Raw genomic sequence first — 17,369 nt, 5'->3', positions numbered from 1 at the left:
CCATGATTCCCTAAGCTCCCTCAGAGGCAGGAACAAATGTTGGATCGGTGTGCTGAGCATGGAGACTGGAGGGAGGAGGAATCTCCACAAAACTCCCCTCCCCTCCAGCTCAGCCTGTCTTGGCCAAGTACAGAGTCAGTCTCCGGCTGCGGGGGGAGAGGGCATATACCTTCACCACCGTGCTCGGCTTCCTGCACCCGCTTCTCTATCAGCTGTTTTTTTTGTTTTGGTTTTTTTTTTACAGCTAAGTCCGTGCCAGCTGAAAACCAGCTACCAGACCAAGACTCTCCTCTGAGGGAGGGATCCAAAGATATCACCTCAGGAATTCTCGACAGAGAGGAACCCATAAGGTATCACACCCACAGGAGAGCGGGCAAATAAATTTCCTTTTCTCTTTTAAAAATTTTAAGCAATCCCTAGTAGGGAGATGCACGTCCATCTGTTGGAGATGGAGAATACTGGCAGGCTGTCAGTGCAGGGGTATATATACCATGATTTATTTTTTATTTATTTATTTTTAATTTTTATTTACCGAGGTTCTTGTATGAAATACAAATCACTCCGGTTTACATAAAACAGTGAAACGCCCAAAAAAGGGGGGGAGGGGCTTTACATAGAACAAAGTACAAATTGAACGTAGTATAGTTACAGGGAACATTCGAACTCAGTATAATGGTACAGTTACAGAGAACATTTTGACTCAGTAAGCCCAAGGAAGGAAGGGGGGCTTTACATTGAACAATATAACAAAATACAAAATTGAACATAGCATAGTTATAGGGAACATTTGAGCTCTGTGTAATAGTAAAGATTGCAAAGAGCATATGAACTCAGGATAATGGTACAGATTACAAAAAACAATATTTGAACTCTGTGTAATAGTAAAAATTGCAAAGAGCATATGAACTCAGGATAATGGTACAGATTACAAAAAACAATTGAGCAAAGTAGCTTAAAAAGGGGAGCATGGGAAAAGACAATGTGACAGATTATGGACTATATGGAGTGCGGGTACACGAGCTTGCATAAATCGCTCTGTGCTGAAATTTGTTATAGGCATTAGACCCGGGAAATGCCTAAAGTAGTATTCAAGTTATAAAAGGAGGGGAGGTGTATTGCGTAGAAAGAGGGCGGGGAGAGACCCTTTTGAAAGGGGGGGGCCCTAAGGCAGAGGATGAGCATAGTGATGTAACGTAGTCTTGTGACCTGAAAGAGAATAAATAGATGAATTAAGTGGAAGACTGACCAATAGCAGCGAACGATCGAGAGAGACCGAATAAGATAACTCAATGAGGAAGTTCATGATTGAGTTTATCAAGACATCTGGGCGGTATTAAGTGTCTGGGAAGGCTTGGCGGAAAAGCCAGGTTTTTAGCTTTTTTTTGAAATCCTGATGACTTTGTTCCAGTCGTAGATCTGGAGGGAGCGCGTTCCATTGGTGGGGGCCTGCTGAGGATAGTGCTCGTTTCCTTAGTGATGTTTTTGCAGGCGGGGCATACAGTGTGCCTTTGTATGCGCTTCTTATGGGTCTGGAGGATGTATGAGGTTGAAGTTGTGTGCTTAACATGATGGGGGCGAGGTTGTGTGTCACTTTGTGGATGATTGTAAGAACTTTAAAGAGGATCCTGTGTTTGATAGGAAGCCAGTGAAGGTTATGGAGGATTGGAGTGATATGTTCTCTTTTGTTGGGGTTTGTGAGGATTCTGGCGGCGGTGTTCTGAACCATTTGTAAGGGTTTGATAGATTTAGAGGGGAGTCCGAGTAGAAGAGAGTTGCAATAATCGATCTTAGATAGTATGATGGATTGAAGTACTAGCCGGAAGTCATTGAAGTGAAGGAGGGGTTTTAGCTTTCTGAGGACTTGCAATTTGTAAAAGCAGTCCAGGCTCCTAGATTCCTGACGTCAGGTGAGAAAGTGGTGTTTGAGCTTGTTGGTTGAGAAGAGCTTGATGAGATGGTGATGGAGTCATGGGAGATACTGAGCATTTCCGTTTTATTGGCGTTCAAAACTAAGTTAAGGCTAGAGAGTAGGTCTTTAATTGGCTGAAGGCAGTCATTCCAATATGAGATCGTTTTTTGAAGGGAATCTGTAATCGGGATAAGGATTTGTATGTCATCCGCATAGAGATAATGGGTAAGCTTGAGGTTTGCAAGTAGGTGGCAGAGGGGGAGGAGGTAGATATTGAAGAGGGTGGGTGAAAGTGAAGATCCTTGAGGGACACCTTGGTCTGTGAGTATGGGATGAAATTCCTTGTTGTTTATCCTGACTTTGTAGAAAGAAGGATTGAAACCAACTGAGAGCTGAGCCTTTGATGCCAATGTTGGCTAGTTGTTCTATAAGTATTGTGTGTTTTACCGTGTCAAAAGCTGCAGACAAATCTAAAAGAACGAGCAGGTAGGATTGTTTTTTCTCCATGTTTACGAGGATGGTGTCTGTGAGTGATAGTAGGAGAGAATCAGTGTTTAAGGATTTGCGAAAGCCATACTGAGCCAGAGACAGAATGTTATGGTCTTCCAGGTATTCTGAAAGTTGCTTGTTGACAACTTTTTCCATCAATTTGGCAATGAGAGGTAAGTTTGCGATTGGCCGGAAGTTGGCTGGATCTGATGGAGAAGCGTTTGGGTTTTTTTTTAGCAGCAGTTTGAGGATTGCTAATTTTAACTGGTTGGGTACTAAGCCTTGAGATAGAGATGTGTTAATTTCAGAAATAGGTTTTGAGATGGTGTTCGGGATGGCGGTGAGCAAGTTTGTCGGTAATAGGTCTGATGGGTGGGAGCATGGTTTGAGTTTCTTGAGGGTATTTTCTATCTCTAGCAAAGAGGTGGGCTCAAATGACTCGAGACAAGAGTTTTGATGAGGCAGGGTTATGAGATGGTGAATTGTGGGAAGGTTGTTGGTTGAGAGAGAATAGGTAAGGTTGGAGATTTTAGCCTTGAAATAATCGGCGAGTTCGTTGGCTTTGTTGAGTGCTTGGTGGTCGGGAATGGTGGGAGGAGAAGGTTTGGTAAGTGAAGAGACATAGGAGAAAAGTGCCTTTGAGTCAAAAATGAAGTTGTGGATTTTTTTTGCGTAGAAATCTTTCTTGGTTCTAAGGATGGCGTTCCTGTATGTGTTTAGAAGGGATTTGTAGATGGTATGTGATGCAGTGGTCGGGTTTTTTCTCCAGCTTTGTTCTTTGTTTCTTAGCGTTTGTTTGAGGGATTTGAGTTCAGGGGTAAACCAAGGTTTTCCGTTGTCTAGTGCGGGTTTGTATGGTTTTGGTTGATGTTGGGCAGATTTGTTCTGCAATTTTATTGGTGAGATTATCCATGAAGAGGTTGCTGTGGTTGCATCTGTGAGGTCTAGTTGGTTTAGTGCTTTGGATAACTTTTCGCTGAGTAGGTCTAGTGAACATGGTTTCCTGAAGTGGATAGTAGATTTGGTGGGGACTTGAGGTGGTTGATTTTTGATCTCAAGGGTTGAGTAGATGACCCAGTGGTCTGACCAAGGAACAGGAGAGCAGGTGAGGTTGGAGTGGATAGTAAAGCTATCGTTAATTGAAAATGAGGTCCAATGTGTTGGCCTGCTTGTGGGTGGGGCTGTTGACAATTTGCGTGAAACCCAGGTGACTGAGTGAGGAGAGAACTGCTGCGGCCGTTGATGGATTGTGGAGAGGCGTCCACATGTAGGTTTAAAGTCTCCTAGGATTATTGCGGGTTTATCGGCTTTTAATGTGGTTTGGCTATATAGCTCAATCAAAGGAGAGGGGTCTAAATCTAAGTTCCTGGTGGGGCGTAGATGAGGGCTAATTGAAGCTGTTCCGATTTTAAAGAGGGAGAATTCTAGTTTGGTTGAAGGTGTTTGATGTTGTTGTAAAGTTATGCCTAGTGCTTTTTTTTGCTGCCAGGAGGAGCCCTCCACCTCTTTTTTTGGGTCTGGGGACTGAGAAGAGGTCATAAGATTGCGTGGGAAGCTAGTTTGTTAGTACAATGTCTATTTTTTAACCAGGTTTCTGTGATTGCACAGATGTCAGGGTTGACTTCTATAAGATAATCATTGAGGATGTGCGTTTTTTTGGAGAGCGACTGAGCGTTGAATAGAGTTAGAGTAAACAGAGAGAGACCTAAGAGTTGAGTGATTGGCGAAATCATTATTGGTATTAGCCTTTGTTGTCGTGCAACATGATGATATGCAGGTTGTGAGTGCAATCTGCGTTTGTTCCAGATTGTAGGTATGGTGCAGAGGTGCATCTTTGTAGCAAGGTTGATGGAGATGTCAGCTTTGCTTCATCTCCATCTGCTGGTAGAGGTTCTAGATCCACATGTTTGAATGCTAAGAAATAACATTGTTTAATTTATTATAATTTTATTCATTTATTAGCATACCTGTTGTAATTGGCTTTGAGCATAGTAAATGGAAAGGCAAAAGAGAAATGTATGATTTATTGACTGACTGGAGAACTAGGCAAATGAAATTCAACATAGGCAAATGCTATGTAATTATACATAGGGAAACAGAACCTAACTAAATGATCGGTTCCACATTAGGATATACAATTCAAGAAAAGGATCTTGTCAATACATGGGTCATATACTTTGGACAATTTATTGAAAATCTCAGCTCAATGCACAGTAACCATCAAAAAAGCAAATATATTAAGAATTATTCAGAAAGAATATCATAATACCTCTGGTATGGATCAATGGAACAATGCCCGATCACCTTCAAAAGAGACTCAAAACTTGGCTGTTCGAGCAAGCGTTCAATTTATGCCAATAACCTACCACCACTCACTTCCTTCATTAGCTATTATGTCATCTTCAGAATACACCAATATCGTCTTTCCAATTAGCATTAGCAGCTTATCTTCTTGCAGATTGTCTAGTTCCGATCACTATCTGATTTTGTTTAGATGATTCTAGGCCATTATGTCTAGCCTGTTACACAAAATATCACTCGTTTTATTGTTCATGTTATATGGTGATAACAGTTTCCCAGTTTATTTGTTCCAAGTTATATACTCCTTGTTCTATGTAATAGCATTCTTACATGCATGTTAATGTTAAAATGTAAACCGAATTGATTTGTAACTCTGCTACATGAATTTCGGTATATAAAAATGCTAAACAAATAAATAAATAAATAAATAGTGCAACCACACCTTGAGAAATATGCATGCTGTGGTCAACTCATCTAAAAAAAATAATAGAAGAACAGAAAAGGAACAGAGAAGGGCAACAAAAATGATAAATGGTATGAAATAGCTCTCAAAGAAAGAGCTCTTCAGTTTGAAGAAGGGATGACAGAGGGGATATGATAGAGATTTATAAAATCACGAGAAGGAACATCGAGAGCTGCATGTTCCAGGAGATCCCTTTCCAATGTGGGTTTTGAATATTTTAAGTGAGATCAAGAAGTACTGAGGAGAACTGTGCGTAAAACTAAAATTGAGTTACATCTGAGGATCCCCATTTGGATTATTCACGCTTGGAAAGAGATAATTGGGAATACTGTGCAGAGACTGCATAGTAGATTTTTGGCCAGCTGGAAGAGGGTTTTCTGTCCCAATAAGGATATCCCTACCCACTTGGGAGCATCATTAATTCAAGCCATGGATGATGAGTTTTCCTTGCTCCTGGAGCAAGACAAAGACACCCTTGCACAGACAGAGAACATAGAAAGAACTGCAACAGCCACTTGTGGAAATCAAAGGAATTAAGTTGAACTGTGCCATTATTTCATCTGATTACACATCAATAATGTGGAGATTACTTAACTGATCTCGTTTTCCTTAGTGTATGCAGATGGACTCAAAACAAGTGGGTATAGCGTGCTCGTGCTAGCAGTTGGAGACGGATCTGACGTCAGCACAGGTACATATACCCCACAGGAAATGCAGCAACTCAGTAATCTTCCTTGCAAAAGCTTTATGGATATATGTGTGACTGCCCGATCGATTAAATGAACAGGATTACCCTGACCAATTGATAGTGGCTGGAGACAGCCAGTGTTCTCAACCGGAAGGCGTCGACACCCGGCAGGGTGGATGCCCTATATAAGAAAGCATGGCTTACCGTGAATCGGTGAATCCTCATGTATACCGGCAGCCGGGCGGGATGCTGAGTCCATCTGCATACACTAAGGAATTAGTGGAAATGTGGAGATTATCAGGTAAGTAATCTCCACATTTCCTTGCGTGTAGCAGATGGACTCAAAACAAGTGGGATGTACACAAAGCTCTCCCGGACTGGGCGGGAGGCTGCACCAAAGTCCGTTCAGGACTGCCCTAGCAAATGCCGTGTCCTCCCTGGCCTGGACGTCCAGACGGTAGAATCTGGAGAAGGTATGGAGGGAGGACCACATCGCCGCTTTACATATCTCTGCCAGCGACAACATCCTGCGCTCTGGTAGAGTGAGCCTTGACCCGTAGAGGTGGTGGTTTTCCCGCTTCTACGTAGGCTGCCTTGATAACTTCTTTGATCCAGCAGGCGATGGTTGACCGTGAGGCCAGCTTCCCCTTGCTGCCTTCTTCCCGCTATGAGGACGAACAGGTGGTCGTCTTTCGTAGCACTTTTGACACTTCCAGTATCTGTTACAGCCTGCCGATGTCAGATGGCGCAGTATTCGACCCTCTTCCGATTTCTTCAAACCTCCGTGGTTGGCAAGGAAATGTTTGGTTTAGGTGGAAGTGTGAGGACTACCTTGGGTAATAAGGAAGGAACCGTGCAAAAATGGATAGCCTCTGGAGTGATCCTGAGGAACGGATCACGGCAGGACAGTGCTTGTAGCTCTGAGATGCGGCGTGCTGAGCATCTGGCCATCAGAACACCATCTTCAAGGTTCACAAAACGGAGGGACAGGCCTCGAAGGGGTCTGAAGGCGGGTCCCGCTAAAAAATTCCAAAACGAGGTTGAGGTTCCACAGGGGGCACTGGCCACTTCAGTGGCGGGCGAATGTGTTTGACTCCTTTCAGGAAACGTGAACGTCTGGGTGGTGTGGCAATGCTGCGGCCTTCACTCTTGGGACAGTAGCAGGGATAGCGCTTCCACCTGAACCTTGATGGAATTGAGGGACAGACCCTTCTGAAGTCCCTCTTGCAGGAAATCCCAAAATGATAGGGATCTTAGCAGCATGTGGATTGGTGCTGTTGAGTGTCGCACCAAGCTTCAAATACTCTCCAGATCCTGATATAAGTTAGTGATGTGGAGAACTTGCGTGCTCGGAGGAGTGTATCTATTACCGGCCCCGAGTATCCTCTTTTCTTCAGTCTAGCCCTCTCAATGGCCAGACCATAAGAGAGAATTGAGCTGGATCCTCACGGAGGATGGGACCTTGCTGCAGCAGGTACCTGTGTGGAGGCAGGGGTAATGGATTCCCTGCCAGTAGTCTTCTCATGTCTGCGTACAAGGGTCTTCTTGGCCAGTCCTGGGCCACTAGAAGAACTAGGCCTCTGTGCCGCTGAATCTTGTGTATAATGGCGCCCAGCAGGGGCCATGGAGTAAAGGCATATAGCAGGATCACCTGAGGCCATGGCTGTACCAGGGCATTGATCCCCTGGGAGAGAGGATCCCGCCTGCGGCTGAAATATCTGGGAACTTGAGCGTTGGACCTGTCCGCTAGTAGGTCCGTGCCCGGGGTCCCCCACTGATCCACAATCATCTGAAAAGCTGTGAGCGACAGCTGCCATTCCCCCGGGTTTAGACTTTCTCTGCTGAGGAAGTCCGCCATGGTGTTGTCCTTCCCGGCAATGTGGACGGCGGAGATGTCCTGGAGATTTGCTTCCGCCCAAGACATCAGGGGGGCTATTTCTAGGGATACCTGACGGCTTCTGGTTCCGCCTTGTCGGTTGATGTATGCCACTGTGGTGGCGTTGTCCGACATCACTCTGACCGCTCTGTTTCGGAGTCTGTGGGCAAACTGCAGGCATGCTAACCCGACTACCCGTGCCTCTAGTCGGTTGATGTTCCACCCCGACTCTTCTCTGTTCCACCGCCCTTGGGCGGTGAGTTCCTCGCAGTGTGCTCCCCATCCGTTCAGGCTGGCATCTGTAGTGAGCAGGGTCCAGGTTGGGGAGGACATTCTCGACCCCCGGCTCATGTGGCCGGGCTGCAACCACCACCGTATCTGAGCCCGCAGTCTGGCTGGTAGAGGTAGGTGTACGGTGTAGTTATGTGATCGTGGGCTCCACCGAGATAGGAGGGCGCGTTGTAATGGTCTCATATGAGTCCGCGCCCATGGTATCATCTCCAGAGTGGATGCCATAAGGCCGAGGACCTGCAGGTAATCCCACGCTGTGGGCCGGGTGGCACTCAGCAGGGCCTGCAGACGATTCCGGAGCTTTGCTCTCCCATTGGCGGGCAGACTGACCCTGTCTTCCTGGGTGTCGAATCGGACTCCTAGGTATTCCAGCAACTGAGAAGGCTGTAGAGAACTCTTGTTCATGTTTACTACCCATCCTAGGCTTTCCAGAAGAGCTATAACTCTGTTGGTTGCCTGGTGGCTCTCCTCCGGTGACTTTGCCCTGATCAGCCAATCGTCCAGGTAGGGATGGACGAGGATTCCTTCCTTCCTGAGGGACGCCGCCACTACTACTACGACCTTGGTGAAGGTCCGCGGCGCGGTGGCTAACCCAAAGGGTAACGCTCTGAACTGGAAGTGTTGGTTCAGGACTTTGAAGCGTAAATAACGCTGGTGATCCCGATGGATTGGGATATGTAGATAGGCTTCTGACAGATCTAGGGATGTGAGGAACTCCCCTGGCTGTACTGCATTTTTGACAGACCGCAAAGTTTCCATGCGAAAACTGGGGACCCGTAGATGTCGGTTGACTGACTTGAGGTCCAGGACGGGCCTGAAAGTGCCCTCCTTCTTGGGCACTATGAAATAAATAGAATAATGCCCAGAACTGATCTCCCCTGCAGGCACTGGGATTATGGCTTTTAGGGACAGGAGTCTCCGCAAGGTAACCTCTAGTGCCGTCCTCTTGAGGGGTGAACAAGGAGATTCCACAAACTTTTCCGGCGGGAGCCGAAGAAAGTCCAGGTAATACCCTTCTCGGATGATGGCGAGGACTCACTGATCCGAAGTAATCTCGACCCACCTGCGGTAGAAGAGGGTCAGCCTGCCCCCTATGGCTGCTACCCCCGGATGGGTCGGCTGATTGTCATTGTGGGATGCGGCCGGGACTGGAACCCGAGCCGGTTCTCTTCTTGTTGGTTCTGGTCCGAAAGGACTGGTTCCTGGTCTGAAAACGAGGTGCCTGATAGCGAGTCCTGTAGGGGTTGAAGCGTTGCAAGCCTCCACCTCTGGATGGCCTAGGCAGAGGGCGCTGGGTCCTTCTTGGCCTGTCCTCTTGCAGAAGGGGCAATGGAGAGGCACCCCACTTGGTAGCCCAGTTCTCAAGGTCGCTGCCGAACAGAAGAGACCCCTTAAAAGGCATTCTGGTAAGGCGTGCCTTAGAAGAGGAGTCAGCCGACCAATTCCGTAGCCAGAGCTGCCTCCTGGCTGCCACTGATGAGGACACTCCCTTGGCTGCCGTACGAACTAAGTCGGAGGCAGCATCAGTGAGGAATGAGCTGATTCCATTTCTTACCCCGGGGTGTTGTTCCTGGCTTGTGACAAACAGGAACACGTCACTACGGTGCACCAGGTCACGATTCGTAGGGACATAGCTGCCACCTCAAAAGCTTGCCTCAGGATGGCGTCCAGGCGCCGGTCGTGCGCATCCTTGAGGGCCGCCCCTCCCTCAACTGGAATGGCCGTGCGCTTCACCATTGCGCAGACTATGGCATCTACCTTGGGGCACGCCAGCAGCTCCTTAATTGCTGGGTCCAGGGGGTACATGCCTGATAAGGCCCGCCCCCCTTTGAATGAGGCCTCTGGCGCATTCCACTCCAGATTGATCAACTGCTGTGCTGCTTGGAGGAGAGGAAAATGATGGGTCGTCTGACAAAGGCCCTCTAGCAGGGGGCTCATTCTAGGTTCCGCTGGGGTGCCCTGGCCCGGGATAGCCAACTCCGACAGGCATTGAGAGATCAGGTCCGAGAGATCCTCCTTAACGAAGAAGCGTCTCATGGTTCGATACGGCTCGGTTTCCGAGGGAGGTTCACCGTGCTCGGGAAGCTCACCTTCTTCCTCAGAGCAATCTGAATCCCTATAAATGGGGATCCCGTGTGGCGAGTGGCCGCGTCTAGGCCTCGAAGGTCCAAGGGCAAGGTCATCAGGTACATATGGGGCCGGTCGAGGAGCAGCCTGCATTTGGACAAAGGCATGAATTCCCTTGAATAAGTCCACCCAGGAGAGGGAAGCAGGGTCTGGTCTCAGGGGCACCAGGTCCCTAGGATTCCCCGGCTGCTCACTTCGGCCTGCGAGGTCCGGGTTGTTTCCTGAGGAGCTGGCACTTAAGGTCTGGGATCGTCCCTGCCGTGGAACTCCCAAGGCCTCCTCACATTGGGCACATAGGGAGTCGGCTTCCTCGCTCTGTGTGGCTCTGAGATGGCATGCTGAGCAGAGGCCTAGAGCTCTATTGCCAGATTCTGGAGGTACCAACTCCGTGGACGCCTGGGCTCTCAATACGCTCCATTACGTATCGTATCGCTATGCGCAAAAGCTGTGCGCCTATGAATCTGCGCCTGTCAGCGAGCGCCTATCCTAGCGGCATGCGCGTAGTAACGCTAGTAACGTGCGCCCAACTTTGTGCGTATAGCAACGTGCGCGTAACAGCGTGCGCGTAACTATGTGCGCTCTACGGCCTGCGCCTAACCAAACGTCGTGCGTAACAATTTGCGCGCAACAGCTTGCGCGTAACTATGTGCGTGTAACACGGAAGTGAACAGGCAGGCAAAATGGCGGGCCGCCACGGAGGCCAACCCCGCTAATCCGCATGCTCCGGAGACCAAACCAAGATGAACGCCTTACCTGATCTTCGGCGCTTCCCGGTTGTGACCCGAGCGGTCTCCGGCCGCGGGGGGAGAGGATAAGTACCTTCACCGCCGCGCTCGAGGAAGTGCACCCGCTGCATCTAAGCCGCGCCCGAGCCCTTCTCACTCGGGGGCTAAGTCCTCACCGCGCACGGGTCGGGACCGAGGCCGCCTCTACGCCGCGCCAGAGCCCTTCTCACTCGGGGCTAGGTCCCTGCCGCAATTCGGCCACCGGACCGAGGCTCTCACCTCCGAGGGACCACGGAAATCACCTCGGGAAACTCAACTAGGGGAGGGACCATAGGGTATCACCGCAGGAGTGCGGGGCTCGATCTTCAAGTAGAAGTCTTCAAGAATTTAGTCGAGTAGAATTTGGATGAACGCTCAGCGCGCGTTAGGAAGCTCCAAACTGCTTTGGAGACGGAAATTACTGAGTTGCTGCACTTCCTGTGGGGGTATATGTACTCGTGCTGACGTCAGATCCGTCTCCAACTGCTAGCACGAGCACGCTATACCCACTTGTTTTGAGTCCATCTGCTACACGCAAGGAAAAAGAGGTTTGCTTACCGTAAATGGTGTTTCCGTAGATAGCAGGATGAATTAGCCATACTGTCATGGGATCTGTCAATCAGGTCCAGGAGGCGGAGCTTTACAAAGCAGAGATTTAGATTTTAGCTCTCTGCAGCTGAGTGTGTGTTCCCACGCAGGAAAGTAACAGATTCTCCTCAGTCCGGGATTAAGCTGTAGGTTGTAAAGACGGTGACTGCCAGGGAGGAAGGTGGGTCAGCATGGCTAATTCATCCTGCTATCTACGGAAACATAGTTTACAGTAAGCAAACTTGCTTTTTCCCGTCAATAGCAGGGCTGAATTAGCCATGCTGTCATGGAAGTCCCAAGCACCCGATCACATTGTTTATGGTATATATATATATATGTTTGTACGTGATCATGAACAGTGTGGCATTCACCGTGTACAAGAGGATAGAGATTGCGTGCCCTATCTTTGCATCAGTGGCTGCTTGTTGATCAAGGCAGTAGTGCGATGTGAAGGTATGGAGCGATGACCGTGTAGCTGCCTTACAAATGTCAATGGGTTGTACATGTTTAAGGTGTGCCAAGAAGGCCGCCATTGCTTTAAATTGATGAGCTTTGGGGACAGAATGTAGCTGTAGGTTCTGTTTGTCGTAGCAGAACTTGATGCAATGTGCTATCCAGCTGGAGATGGTGCGTTTAGCCACCGGTAGTCCAGGTGCTTTCGGGTTGAAAGAGACAGAGTTGAGAAACACGGGAGTCCGAGTTTGTTCTTTCTTTGTAGTATGCTAAAGCTCTTTTTCAGTCTAGTGTATGCAGTAATTTTTCCCTGCCATTTGCATGAGGTTTAGGGAAAAAGATAGGTAGTTCTATGGTCTGATTGAGATGGAATTGAGACACCACTTTTGGTAGGAAGGATGGGTGAGTTTGGAGAACCACCTTTTGGTGATGAAACTGTAAATACGGAGAATGGACCAAGGCCTGTAATTCACTGACTCGTCATGCTGATGTTACTGCCACGAGGAGTACCACCTTCCATGTGAGGTATTTAATGTGCGCCGAGTCGATGGGTTCAAACGGGAAAAACATGAGCTGTTCAAGAACTATGTTGAGGTTCTATGGAACTGGAGGCTTGGAGATCGGAGGGTGAAGGTGAGTTAACCCCTTGATGAAACGAGATAGTAAGGGGTGATTGGAAATCGGAATATTGTTAAGTGGTCTGTGATATGCCGCTATGGCACTGAGATGGTCCCTGATGGATGAGATTGCCAGACCAGCTGTGTACAGTGTATGTAGATAATCCATGAGTAACTCAGGTTAACAGTCTAAAGGTGGTACACTGTTAGAAGTGCACCAGGTAGAGTAGCGTTTCCATTTATAACTATAGTTTTTCCTCGAGAGTTTCCTGGATTCTAACAAAATGGATTGTGCCGAAGAGGAAACTCCCTGTTCTATTAAAAGGAGCCTCTCAATCTCCATGCTGTTAAATGGAGATATGAGTGTAGCGGGTGTGGAAGCGTACCTTGATCTTGGAAGAGAAGATCTGGGCGATTCAGTAATTGAATGGGGTCCGTGATGGACAGTCTGAGAATGAAACTGTACCACGGTTGCCTTGGCCAGGCTGGAGCTATGAGTATCAGTTGAGCCTTGTCTGCTATGCACTTCTGAAGTGTCCTTGTTATGAGTGGTATGGGAGGAAAGGCATACAGGAGGCCTGTCGCCCACGGAATGAGGAAGGCATCTTGGGCGATCCTGAACTGACTTGGTCTTATCGAGCAGAATTTGGGAACCTGAGCATTGATCTCTGTTGCAAAGAGATCCATCGCAGGTGTCCCCCATTGCATGAAAATGTCTTGGGCTACCTCCGAATTGAGTGTCCATTCATGAGGATGAAAGATGCGGCTTAGCCTGTCCGCTCTTGTATTTGCTACTCCTGGTAGGTAAGTTGCTTGCAGATGTATGCAATGTTGGTGAGCATGTTTGAAGATTGTCAGGGTCTCCTTACAAAGGGGCCATGAACCGGACCCTCCTTGCTTGTTGATATAAAACATTGCCACTTGATTGTCTGTGTAGATCATGACTCTGCGGCCCTTTAAGTGATCTTGAAACACTTGTAGCGCATTTCAAATTGCTCTGAGCTCTAATAGATTTATCTGCAGGGACTGCTAGTAGATTGTCCATAACCCTTGGGTTTCGTAAATCTCGAGATGTGCTCCCCATCCCTTGTGAGATACATCTGTGGTTAAGACTGCGTTGTGAGGAGGACGACTGGACAGGGTGGATTGTAGGAGCCACCATGTTTTGTCCTGTTTCATCTTGGAGATCATGAATAACTTCTGTGTCAACGGTTGTGAGTGTTGTTACCATTGACGTTTTAGTCCCCATTGCAGGCGTCTCATGTGTAGCCTGGTGTTGGGAACCATGAAAATAGCCGCCGCCAAGTGGCTGAGGACTACCAAAATTTGTCTCGCCGACGGCCTTTGAGTGTTGTTCGAGTAGAGAAGTTGACGTATTTGTATTATTCTGTTGGGAGATATGCCCGATTGCGAACAGTGTCCAGGCGTGCTCCTATGAAATGTAGTCATTGTGTTGGTTGGAGATGTGATTTCTGAAAACTGATCACTAGTCCCAATTCCTGTAAGCACTGTATTACCTGTCGGAGGTGATCAAGTAAGATCTCTGGGGTCAGGCTATTAGCCAAACGTCCAGATATGGAAAGATGGTCATACCCTGTTGGCTGAGATGAGCCACCACCACAACCATGCATTTGGTGAAAACCCTGGGTGCAGCCGATAGTCCAAAGGGAAGAACCTTGTACTGGTAGCGTTGATGGCCGTAGCGAAAGCATAGGTAACGCCAAGAGGATGGGTGGATTGGAATATGTGTGTACGCATCCTTCAGATCGATGGAACACATCCAGTCGTTGGGTTGAATCAGAGGTAAAGCAAAATTGCTTACCTTGTAATAGGTGTATCCCAGGACAGCAGGATGCCATGATATTCTCTGCCACAGGGGTCTCTCTTCAGTCTTCGTTTTTCCACGCTGCTGTAAGCATCGCGGAGCAAGGAGCCTTGTGATTTTTTCTCAGTCGGGCCGATACAAGCCGCACATTTTACTTTAAGAAATTAGCGCCTAGCCAAAGATAGTCGCTAATTTCTTCGGGCACCGGGAAAGTGCACAGAAAATCAGTAAAAACTGAGCCGCCGTCAACGAGGGACCCAGTGAAGAATGAGCCTCCGATGGCTCGGAAGACGTGAAAAGTTCAAACATTTTGTAGGCCCGTTGTTTTTGGGCTCTTGGGGACATTCAAGCACAAAAATCACAATTTTGTAAATTATGCTCTGGTCCCAGGCATCTGTAACATCGGTCATGGCCATCCGTGCCCGACATTACCTTGCCACAGGTACAGGGTTTAAACCCCGGCTTTGACATTTCAATAAAAATAAGAAATGCTGAAGAGAAGTCAGCCCCGCGTGCGATCCTACTCGCGGAAAAAACAGACTGAGGAGAATCTGTTACTTTCCTGCGCGGGAAACACGTGCAGCGGCAGATAGCTAAAATCTAAATCTCTTTGTAAAGCTCCGCCTCCCGGACCTGATTGACAGATCCCATGACAGCATGGCTAATTCAGCTCTGCTATCGACAGGAAAAAGCTTTCATTTTGTACACTCAATCCAAAGTCTCCTGTGTATTCTTTCTAGAACCTACAGCATCAACAGTGTGGGAAAAAGTGCATCTCTCCCAGGGCACACAAATAAGAGTCACCCCTGTCACACTGGACCCTGAAAGTAAAACTTTCCCCCCCACCTACAAAGGATCCAACCCTGGGGGAAAAAGGGACAGTAAGAGAATTAACCGGTGAGTGGTTCCAGCCCTGAAGAGACTTAAAAACTCGTACTGCCCCATCGGTGGGCAATTTGCACCCAGGAATGGGGTTACAATAACAACCCTTAATGAAGAGCTGAATGTTAACTAGGGAACTATGAGGAAAAAATATAATAAAATTCTTGGCTGTCACTGAATAAACTGTGGGGCATGCTGAAAACTAAGTGGACAAAGGTAAGAAAGGAAACAAGAGCCGGATCACAGCAGAAATTCCTATACATGAAGAGTAAAGATTATTCTGCATGAGAAAGATCTGTAAAGTTTGTTCCACTTGGTGGTGTGTGTGGTTACTTGATCTACTTGGTGACTGGTGAAGCTGCTTGCCTTCATAGAAAATATTGCTCCTCAGGGAATTACTTTCATACAAATATTAAAACAATACAAATAATCTCACTCTACAAGTTTCATATGTAATTCAAATAAGCATTCGTTGAGCTTTACACTGTGCATCTCTTCATCTATGCTAATTCTTCCCTTTCTCAAATGATAGAATCGACATATACTTACTATGCAGCTTCTACAAACTTCACATTTAATGCTCTTTTTATGAAACATACTTTTGGGCTAACAATCTACCAAACTGATTAACTTTTACAGATAAGTCACATGACAAAACCTCATGAGCAGGATAGCATCTGTTTTCATACTGCTATACGAGTCCTACTTCCTAACAGTTAAATCACTTAGATCTTTATCTGCTTTCTCCTATGCTAAATAGATATAGCTCAGTGATGTATTGTAAAACAGCAAAATTCTACCTTTTATGAGATGGCCAAATGCCTGGTGGACAACGCTTCATGCTAAACATGTAAACTGCAGCCTCAGCAGTAGTAAAGAGATGACAGAAACACAAAAAGGAGCACACTACCACTGCAGATGCAGCTCTTCCATCCTTTAAGAGTAAAAAAAAAAAAAAAAAGACAGTGCTTATAATTAACTGTAAGTTGCATAGTTTAAAACAAAATAAAGCACATTCATTTTATAAAAAGGCTGGTGCCCAAAAGACTGACAGACATACTTATGACATTTACTATTTCTCAATTTGTAAATCATTTTTAACTTATGGTGAGATCCTTATTTCATAATGAGATGTTGCATTTCTCTCCTAATGTTTAGGAGTTTTGCATTGACTGAGAGCATAGGACAGCCCGATGGCTACCTAGCAGTTCTGTAAACTGCCATATGGCAGATAAGGTTTGGACTTTCAAGTCCTGCTTCTGCAGAACTGGGCTTGCTGGAGCTACCCAATGGTAACACCTAGTAGTCAGAATCAAGATGCATATGTAGCAGGATCAGGAACGAGCTACCATCTGTGGTCACTAGCCGACGACAATCCATGCAATAGTTGAGGCAAAGGGAGAGGGCTAAATAATGTAAAACAAAAGGATGCATGAATATTTCATGATGCCTAATTTCGTTCTTTGGTACAGAAATGTGCACATGGTTATTGTAATGTAGTTATGTAATGACCTAATCATAAAAACAGAGTGACATCTGTAAAATTTTCACTTCTGTGAGCTTTTTTTTTCAGCTTTTTAATGGTCACATGAATTTTCTATTTAAACACAATTTCAAGTTTTAAGTAAACCTCTGAAGTAATTTCTACTTACAAGGCAGTGCACAATACAAATGTTTTTCTGGTCTTGCTTAAGCCACAAATGCATATTTTTACAGATGCTATAAAGACTCTGAAGATTTGGTGCACGTCTTGCTGGCCAACCACACTCAGATACCTGTTAAAGAAAAGTATAGAATTGTTATTTTTTTTTTCATTCTTTATCAACTTTTCAATTTTACAAATCAAACAAAACGTTTGTAGCAGAAATATCAGGTCTTACATGAGAACTTTCGATATTTAAACATGAAATATAATCTTAATATATTCTTTATCTAAAGATACATAATAGTGAACTTAAATCCAATAGACATTTATTTATTTATTTATAATTTTTATATACCGACATTCTTGATAAAAATATCAAATCAAATCAGGGGAAGATTGGCTATTGGTTGGAAGTTAGCGGGGTCAGATGTTGGAAGGTTGGGTTTTTTTA

General features: G+C 46.4%; 1 protein-coding gene across 1 annotated transcript in view; it reads right to left on the bottom strand.

Moving 5' to 3' along the window:
* The window catches only part of GAK (cyclin G associated kinase), an 832,466-nt gene that overhangs the window by 464,938 nt on the left and 350,159 nt on the right, over positions 1 to 17,369 (bottom strand). The window contains 2 exon segments of the mRNA XM_029601806.1: positions 16,074 to 16,207; positions 16,926 to 17,048. Of these exon segments, the coding sequence (XP_029457666.1) occupies positions 16,074 to 16,207; positions 16,926 to 17,048 (257 nt within the window).

The sequence above is a fragment of the Rhinatrema bivittatum genome, chromosome 1 (assembly GCF_901001135.1).
Source record: "Rhinatrema bivittatum chromosome 1, aRhiBiv1.1, whole genome shotgun sequence".
NCBI classification, from domain to species: domain Eukaryota; kingdom Metazoa; phylum Chordata; class Amphibia; order Gymnophiona; family Rhinatrematidae; genus Rhinatrema; species Rhinatrema bivittatum.
Note: the sequence above shows the minus strand (reverse complement) of the source record. Positions and strands in the feature narration are given on the sequence as shown.